The sequence below is a fragment of the Dipodomys ordii genome, unplaced genomic scaffold (assembly GCF_000151885.1).
Source record: "Dipodomys ordii isolate 6190 unplaced genomic scaffold, Dord_2.0 Scaffold138, whole genome shotgun sequence".
Taxonomy (NCBI): domain Eukaryota; kingdom Metazoa; phylum Chordata; class Mammalia; order Rodentia; family Heteromyidae; genus Dipodomys; species Dipodomys ordii.
The window spans coordinates 2,143,680-2,153,995 of record NW_012267354.1 but is presented as its reverse complement, the minus strand read 5'-3'; the positions used below and the strand labels follow the sequence as shown (position 1 = coordinate 2,153,995).

General features: G+C 35.5%; 1 protein-coding gene across 1 annotated transcript; it reads right to left on the bottom strand.

The window, feature by feature from the left end:
* Nucleotides 1-9,144: 9,144 nt before the first annotated feature.
* On the bottom strand, nucleotides 9,145-10,107 carry LOC105996918 (olfactory receptor 2W1-like). Its single transcript, XM_013031158.1, has one exon. The coding sequence runs from the start codon at nucleotides 10,105-10,107 to the stop codon at nucleotides 9,145-9,147; it is 963 nt and encodes a 320-aa protein (XP_012886612.1).
* Between the last annotated feature and the right edge of the window lie 209 nt (nucleotides 10,108-10,316).

Here is a 10,316-nt window from a genome sequence, read left to right as displayed (position 1 = left end):
TTTTGTGACAAACCTAAAGGAGTCTCAGTAAAACTAAAAATAAGTTTATAATGAAGGTATTATTAATCACAAGAAATGGATGGATCTTGTAAAAGTAGAATCACTTTAAAAAAATCAAAGTATCTGATTGCTGAAAAATGAATATAAAAGAATTGGTATGTGTATTTACCCAAATGACCACAAACAAGGCCATACTAAAGCTGTTAGCACAGTCATGTTCACTGCAGCATTATTTACCATAGTTAAGATATGTAACCAACCTAGATGCCCCTCAGTAGATGAATGGATAAAAAATATGTGGTATATATACATAATGGCGTTGTATGCTCCCATCAGAAAGAATGGCATTGCCAGTTCATAAGGAAATGGAAAGACCTGGAAAAAATTATATTAAGCAAAGCAAGCCAGGGCCAAAGAAATTCAGGTTGTATGGTTTCTCTCATTTTTAATGCCTAGAAATGAAGGGTTAAAGTAACTCCATTTTTGAGGCAGTGACCATTTGTTGCTTGTTTATCTCAGCTAGCAGAGCAACACGTGTTGGTAATCCAAACACCTGGTTGTTTGCCTGTATAAGCCCTGCAAATGTTTAGCTCAGGGCTCTCCTCCTAGGCTCCGCTGTGTCGGAGTGTAGGACGAGGCCCAGCTGCAGCCCGTCTAAATGAAACCTTGCTTTTGCATTTCGGAAGGTCTGACTCTTGGTGGTCTTCTTGGTGGGGGCCCTGCGACGTGGGCACTACAGGAAATGTATATGATATTCTTTGCAGGGGATCCCAATAGCCCAATGGCTAAGTGCATAGGACCATATATAATGAAACATATCAAAATGAACTTCAAGAATTGGAAACAAAAGGTTCTTATTATGGACTCATGGACTTTCCTGCTAGCCCTTGCTTTCAATCACAACTCTCAGCTCTCAGTATCCTCAGTAGCTAGGATTATAGGTGTAAGTCCTAGAACCTGGCTACTACATGTCCATTTTTAATATACAAGTATTTTCTAAAGTAAGAATTGTTTTTGGAAAAAATGAGCAAGAAATGCTAGAAACAGAAAGTAAAAACCCCTTAAACATGGAAAAAGATGTTTAGCTTCACGCTTCAGGGGTTTTGAAATTAAAACTACACAGATAATATTTCTCAATCACACTGACAGAATTAATCCGTTTTTTAAAAAAAATGTATGTTGGTAAACTTAAAATAGTGTTTTATAGCTCTGTTTCTGAAAATAATAAATCTAGAAATAGTGGGCTGGGAAGGTGGCTCAGTGGTAGAGCACTTGCCTTGCATGCCTGAGGCCCTGGGTTCCATTCCTTAGCACCACATAAGCAAAAAGAAAAAGCTGGAAGTGGAGCTGTGGCTCAAGTGGTAGAGTGCTAGTCTTGAGCTGAAGAGCTGAGGGACAGCACCCAGGCCCAGAGTTCAGGCCCCATGACTGGACCCCCCCCAAAAAAAATCTAGAAATAAAGATTAAAAAAGAGGTTCTCATCATGTTCTGTTTGCAGTTATTTGTATGTTTTGTTTTAGTTTTCTGTACCCTTTGTTTTGTAATAAGCTTATCTGATCTGTGGGAAAGAAAGAGAATCTCAGAAACAGTAGGGCAAAGGATGAACTAATGCGGCAGTGACACTCACTAGACACTATATTAGAAATGAACTTTACAACGATGTGGGAGTGGGAATGGGGAGGGGGTAAGTGTGTACTCATTACCTTATGCAACTGTAACCCCCATTCATCACCTTTATAATACTAAAAAGGAAAGAATTGGTAGTATTGTTTTGGAGACATTAAAGATATCGAGTCATTGAATGTGCTATAATGTTTTAGAGTGAGATGATTATGAATACAATGTTTTGGTATGATATGTGTGTGTGTGTGTGTGTGTGTGTGTGTGTGTGTATAGTTTAGTCAGAATTAATGCAGAAAGTATAAAGTTGGACAGCAGTAGTCTCTAGATATACTTCTAAGTCATATGTCTATATTCGTCTTCCCACAGTGAAACAAAAGTGCCTTTTTTTTTGTTTGTCAGTCATGGTGCTTGAACTCTGGCCTAGGCACTGTCCCTGAGCTCTTCAGCTCAAGGTGAGGGCTCTACCACTTGAGCCACAGCACCACCTCTGGTTTTCTGGTGGTTTATTGGAGATGAAAGTGTCATGGACTTTCCTTCCTGGGCTGGCTTTAAACTAAGATCTTCAGATCTCAGTCTCCTGAGTAGCTAGAATTATATGTGTGAGCCACTGGTGCCTTGCACAAAAGTGCCTTTTAAAAACATGTTTTAGCTTGAGATTTAATGTTCACTGTGAATCTGTGACTATGTATCCTGGGGTCAGTAGTAGTATAGTGAGTAGGAACAAATGGCCTAGGAAAATTAAGAGGGATTGAAATGCTCTGTCAGAGAAATGACTTTAAATTTGCTTCAAACAATTTCCCTTTTAGGCTAGTAGCTCCGCTGAACACACAGTAGAGTTAACCATATTCCAGTCCTGTTCTCAATGGACTCATTATCTTGCAGACTGCAAATTCTTCAGTTAACCAAAACATTTAGTTTCCTCTCTCTTGAAACTATTTGAAGGAAACAGTCCAAATTAATGATTGTATCTGAGTTTATTAACTTATCCTTAGAGAAAGGGCATATCTTATAGATCAGTTTGGTAAGGTTGGCAAATTTAATTTTCACAGCTTGTCCATGTGCATTAAGAGCTTATTATAATAAATTAAAATAATTTTATTTGTTTAATTATTTTCTTACTAATGTATGCCATTGCCATTTGCCATTGTGCTTTTGGACTTATATTCCTTGTCAAGACCCACTATCTGGAACTTTTCCTTTATGATTTCTTTCAAAAGTCTTATAATTACAGTCTCAGGATTAGACCTTGGAATTCATTTTGAATTGCTGAAAGTCATTGCTGAACAATTTAGTGCATGTCTCTATTTCTCTTGGGATACATAGGCAACAATGTCTTTTGGGTACATAAGATAGGAATTTCTGAGTTCTGGAATAGGTAAATACTAACCTTTACTCATTTCCTGGCAAAGCAGTCTTTATCAGTTATGCTGCCTGTATTATCTTCAATATGTGTACATTATCTCCCATTCTAATTTCCTCCAACACGTGATACTGTAGACCTTTAAATTATTTCCAACTAGAGGCATACATGCATCAATGTAATGGTGGTCTTGACTTTCATTTTCCTAATAACTACTAGTTTTATATATATATATCTTGCTATTCTGTCAAGTATTCATCAGATCTATGAGCTTTCTAAGAGCATTTTTGGGGCCTTTTTTTTTTGACAGTCTTGGAGTTTGGACTAAGGGCCTGGGCACTGTCCTTGTGCTTTTTGTTCTCAAGGTTAGCTCTCTACTAGTTGGGACACAACTCCACTTTCAGCTTTTCTGTAGATAAGAGACTCATGGACTTGGGCTTACTTTGAAGTGCAATCGTCAAATCTCAGCCTTCTGAGTAGCTAGGATAATAGGTGTGATCCACTGGGTCTTTTAAGTGTGGGATTAGAGAATCTAAAACTAGATTATGTGGCTTCTTTTTTTTCTTATTTGTTTCAGTTCTCTTTTTCTTTCCTTACTGTTCTTGCTAAGAATTCAAGTACATTAAACATAAGTAGAGAGTTGGCACCCTTGTGTCACTTTCAATTTTAGAGGAAGTACTATCAGTTTTTCTGAGTTCTCTATAATGTTGGTTGCACATTTTGTTGTTAGCACATCATTATTTTGAGGGCTGTCCCTTCATTCCTAGTTTTTCAGGGCTTTTATCACAAAGGGAGGTTGAGTATTGTCAGGCACTTTTTTTGCATCTGAGATGACCATGTGCTTGATTCTAATGACATGCTGACTCGTGTTTATTGATTTGTATGTGCTAATCCACTGGAACGGAACCAATTTGATCATGGTGTGTGATTTCTTTGATACATTGTTGAATTTGGTTTACAAATATTATGTTGAACAATTTGGCATCTAAGTTTATCAAAGAAATTGTTGTTTAATATATTTTGTTTGGTTTTTATCTAGTCTTGTCAGAATAATACTGGATTACATGGAATAAGTTTGGTGTCATTCCTTTCTCACTTTATTGAATAGATTGTAGACCACTGGTGTAAGTTCTTGTTTAAAGAACTACATGAATTCTGCAGTGAACTTTTGAGATTTTCTTTCTGGGAAAACTTGTTATTATTACTTCAATGTTATTGCTTATTATAGACCTGTTGAAATTTTTATATCCTCTCACTTCATTAATGTATATATATATATGTACATATATTTATTTGTTATTATAAAGGTGATGTACAGAGGGCTTACAGTTACATAAGTCAGGCAATGAGTACCTTCCTTTCCCTCACTCTCCCAGGTTTTTTCTCCCTGTATCCACCCTCAATATGTATAGCTCATTTTCAACATAGTGTCTAGTGAGTACCACTGCTACATTTGTTAACCCTTTGTCCTACCCTTTCTGTGACACCTTTGCCTTCCTAAAAACAAACGAACTCACAAACAAGACAAAAGCTAAGAAAATAAAAACAGCAACAAGTAAACATAAAATAATTAAACATCTTCTTTCATCTCAGAAAAAAGATCTCGTACCATTCATAAGGAAATAGAAAGACCTGGAAAAATTATATTAAGGAAAGTAAGCCAGATCCAAAGAAACATAGGTTGCATGGTTTCCCTCATTTGTGGTAACTAGAATGTGCCTATAAATCTACAAGTAAACAGCTTAGATGGTAAGAGAAAAAAATATACGGGGACATGATAAATTATATAGGTTTCTCGACATGCACACATTGAAACATAGGAGGACATTCTTAGGAGAGGATCACAATGGCTTCATAGCCATATAAAGTGATGCTTATTGAAAGAAACTCCAAGAAATGGAAACAAGAGGTTTTTAGTTGCACTGTTTTCAGTTCTTTTTTCTTTTTGTTTATTCTCTTTTGTCACTGTTTTTGATTTCTGTACCTTTTGTCTTATATATTTTTATCTGATTTAGGAAAGGCAAGGGGAATCACAGAAAGGATGAAACAAAGGGTGAAGCAATTCAACAGAGATACTCATGAGACATTATGTTGGAAATGAACTTTACAACTTGGAAGGGGAGGAGGGTTGTAAGGGGTGTGGGAAAATGAGGGAAGGGGGTAACACTGTTCAAAAAAGAAATGTACTCATTACCTGACTTAGGTAACTTTCACTCCTCTGTACATCACCTCTACAATTAAATTTAAATAAAAAAAGACGTGGACTCATCATTTGTTGTTCCCCTTCCCTCCCCTAATTTAGATCAACATATATATATAATACCTAGGGTACCAAAATCAAGTACAGTGACAACAGAGGATAAACCATAGGGAAAAATCACAAAAGAACTAAGAAATCACATACAACATTTAAAACAACAATAGCAATGAAAAGGACAAGGAACAAAAGGCAAACCAATGCAACAGTGAGAATCATAAGACAATATGTTGGGAATGAAGTTTACAATTTGTGGGAGAGGAGATTGAGGGGGAGGGAGAATGGGAGAAAAATGAGAGAAGGAATAACAAGTTCGACAAGAAATGTAACTCACTACGTTATTTATGTAACTGTAAACCGTCTGTATGTCATCTTGACAATAAAAGAAAATTAACAAAAAGAATTGGAAAAATTATATTATGCAAAGTAAGCCCAAACCAAAGTTTGGGTGCAAAGTTTCCTTCATTTGTGGAAAATAGAACATGTCTGTACATCTACAAGTAAACACACTGGATGGCAAAAGACAAAAAAATTATTCACTGGGATGTGATAAACAGGTTTCTAGACATTCACACAGTGAGACCAAGGAAGTTAATCTTAGGAGAAAATCACAAAGGCTCAATAGCAATGTGCATATATATGATCATATAAAATAATATTTATCAAAATAATTTCACTTTATTTTTGATGGTGCATATGCAGCTAGAAGAAATTTATGCATTCCTTTAGATTTTCAAGTTTATTGAAACATAAATTTTACAAATATTCCCTGATTTTCTGAATTTTGTGTGTTGTAATATCCTTTTTCCTCTGATTTTATTAATTTGCTTTCTCTGTCTCTTTTTTGTTAGTTTTGTTGTTTGTCAATCTTATTTATCTTAAAAAAACTCTGTTTCATCAATTGTTTGTAGTGGTCTTTTAGTACCACTTCATTAATTGTCACTTGGATCTTTATTCTGTCTAATAATTTTTGGTTTCTCTGGTTATTATATGGTAAGGTTTCCAGGTCCTTCAAAGCATCAAATATTATTATAGAGTTCCCAGAAGAAACCTTAGTGAAAGAAATAAAAATCACATAAAGCAGTAAAAATAATTTTTTCATTCATGTAGCAACTAACCAAAAACTGCAAACTAATTTAACTTTTGTCTTTGCCTTCCATTTATTTATTTACTTATTTGTTTATTTATTGTACTGGGCTGTTAACTCTCATGCTTACTGGACAGCCACCATACCACTTAAATAATGCTCCCAGCTCTGTTTTGCTTGTAGAGTCTTGAGTTTTTCCAAGATGAGCCTCAGATCACGATCCTTCTACTTATGTCCTTCTGCATATAGCTAGGATGCAAAAATGCCCTTCATGCCTGGCTTATTGGATGGAGTCCTATTGACTTCATTTTTCAAGCAATAATTCATCTGATATGTCCATAGATCCTAATATGTGTTGATATACTGTCTTGGTCAGAAAAGAAACTTCTCTTGAAGAGGACATTTAACTTTATTATCATTATTATTTATGGTTATCATGTACCTTTTCAAACCATTTATTATTCTACAGTATGTGATTAGGCTAATCAGCTCACAAAAGTGCTACTTATAGAAGCTTAGCATATTGAAAGGATATTATCCCTGTGATAATTATCTAATTATATACATTAAATTCAGGTAAGTAAAAGGAGAATCACATATTGGATATATTTAGTTTTTATCCTAAATGCAGGAAAGACTTATACCAAAGAGAAACTAAAGTTAGACAAACCCAGGTAAACAGTTACCAGTATAAATTATAGTGTTCATCATACCTATTATATTTTTTATACTTAGATTATTGAAATTAGTGAATGAACTAACTTCACTTATTCAAAGTTAGTTAATATACCATGATTATTAATAAAGAACACAACTGGAAGTGGCGCTGTAGTCAAGTGGTAGAGCGCTTGCCTTGAGCTGAAGAGCTGAGGGACAGCGCCCAGGCCCAGAGTTCAAGCCCCATGACCGAAAAAAAAAAAAAAAAAAAAGAAAATAAAGAACACAACTTCCAAAGATATTGGTAGGGTTGGGTAGAAATACTAATCACACATCAGGATCACAAAATTTAAATTTTTTCTGTAGGCTTATTGGTTAGTGAACTGTTTTTAAAGATAGCTCTAAAAGAAGTAAATATGGAAAGTAAAGATATCAACAGCATTCTATATTACATTCACTATATGTGAAGTGAACCATTACTGTGTTTTTTTCTAGTCAATGAATGATTATCTACTGCCTGATTCTTTACATTTTATCAATTATGAAATGACAGAGGAAAAAAATATTATTTTTCTATTTTAGCAAGGTATCCTAACAAAATGATAATTTACTAAAATAATTAAAAGTGTGGACTTTCAATGAAAGGTATCAGATAACAGAAAATATGAAAGTTGAATTAAAATTACCTTTCTATATAAAAGCTAAATACCAAATCAAGGCAAAAGGATCACAAGTGATTCATTTATTTTATGAACTTCCATTGCAAGTAAATATTGCTAAATTTGTCACAATTCACACCAGCTCTGCAATTCCATAGGTCTAGGTAAAAAACCTAAGTAGTCTCAAAGTCTTAACTAAAGTTGAGACAATCATGGATTAAAAGACTCATGAATGAATACGAGATAAGTACTACTTTGTTGTCACCATAAGAACTCTGAAATTTGTGTCTTCATTCTCAGCACAGCTTTGGCAATGTAGCCATAGGATATAAGGATAAGGACAAGGGGAGTGGGGACAACGACAATACCCACAGCAAAAACAGACATTTCCACCATGGTGGTGTCGACACATGCAATCTTCACCATGGCTGGCAGCTCACACAGGAAATGATCCAGAATGTTGTTTCCACATCTAGGCAAATTCACAGTGAGACTGCATAATACTATATATTATATATATATATATATATATATATAATACTATATATATAATGATAAAGTAGTAATAGGTCTAAATAGTACAGACCCTCATAAAAGACTATTTGTTTTGGCAGCACTGGGATTGGAACTGAGGACCTTGTGTTCACTAGGCAAGCATTCTACCACTTGAACCATGCCCTTGGCTCTTGTTAATTTTAGGTTACTTTTTAGATAGGACCTCATGTGCTTTTGCTCAGACCCTACCTGTGACTGTGATAGAAGGCAGAATTAGGAGGATCAATGTCTCCTAACTAGCTTGGACTACAGGAATCAGCTACCTTTAAGAAAGACTAACTTTAAGATGAGGTCTTGCTAACTTTTTGCCAAGACTAACTTCAAATCTTTCTCTTCTCAATCCCCAGCTCTAATGTGCCTGGGATTACATGTATAGATCATTATGCCTAGTCTATAGAAGATAGAGTGAAATTTTTAAGATGTAGCTATGATAATTACAGAGTGCATTGCCTCAATCAGAGCAGACATATGTTTAGAAAACATCATAAAAGAGTTAATATAAATATACAAAGTCATTCATTTCATTTGTTATCATTTTATTTTGTTAATTTCATTTTGTTAATTATTTCATTTGTTTTTTGTAAAAAAAAATTTGAAAACATTTAGGTCTATATTTTGTAACATATGAGCATTAGCATTAAAGTAAAGAAACAAGACAACCAAAGCAGGCTGTGGAATAAATTAAATTCATTCAAGCTTATGTTTAACACTCCCGTATATTAAATTCTCAGAAAATACAAAATTTCCTAGTGATTTGTATATCCCGAGGCCATACAAATAATTGGAGGCATAAAAGATCTAACACACTGTTTCTAATATTGTTTGTACCCACAATACGATTGCAGTAAGATAATATATATTGATCTGTGTGATTGGAGGGTTGTTTCAGTAAAAATGAAAGTTAATTAGAAAGCATACTGTACTGCTTTATTTGCTTTAATATTTTCTATGATTTCGAGGTCCTCTTCAGTTTTGCAGAGTCCTGGTGAACCCTCATCAGCTTCTTCAGTGCGTCTTTCATGTCCTTATTCCTCAAGGTGTAGATGAGAGGGTTGAGACTTGGAGTGATAATAGAGTAAAAGAGTGCGAGGAACTTGTCTTTGTCCTTGGAGGCACTGTTACCTGGTTGCAGGTACATGTAGATAACAGTCCCATAAAATATGGACACCACCGTGAGATGAGATCCACAGGTGTTCACTGCTTTGCGCCGTCCTGCCTTTGACTTCATTCTCAGCACAGCTTTGGCAATGTAGCCATAGGATATAAGGATAAGGACAAGGGGAGTGGGGACAACGACAATACCCACAGCAAAAACAGACATTTCCACCATGGTGGTGTCGACACATGCAATCTTCACCATGGCTGGCAGCTCACACAGGAAATGATCCAGAATGTTGTTTCCACATCTAGGCAAATTCACAGTGAGACTGCATAATACTACGGAATTGGCCAAACTAATACTCCAGACCATGATAATCATCTTGAGGCATAGTTGTGTGTTCATGATTACAAAATAATGCAAGGGCTTACAAATGGCTGTAAAACGATCATAGGACATGACAGCCAGAAGAAGACACTCAATGGTGCCAAACCACATATAAACATAGAGCTGGATGATACAGCCCACATAACTGATTGTCTTCTCAGGGCCCCACAAGTTAACCAGCATCTGAGGGACAACGCTGGTTGTGAAACATAAGTCTAGGAAAGATAAATTCCTGAGGAAAAAATACATTGGTGTGTGGAGATGAGAATCCAGGAGAGAGGCCAGAATGATAGATGTATTCCCCATCAATGTAATAAAGTAGAAGATGGCGATGACTCCTGACAGGATCTTCTCCAGTTTGGGATGGTCAGAGAAGCCAAGCAGAATAAAATTATGTAAAGCACTGTGATTGCTTTGACCCATAGTCCTTCAAAGTCTGTACCCTAGATGGAGAAGAGGAGGAGTAAGCGAAGGAAAAGGAAAGTAATTGTAGCAGGAGGAGAAGAACATCAGAAGAAGAAATAATTTGTTCATGTAGGCTCTCTAAATATAACCTGCTAAAACATAGAACTAAAAAAAGAAGCAATTAGGTCAGAAAATTACATCATACTGGAAAAATACTGAGATAAATG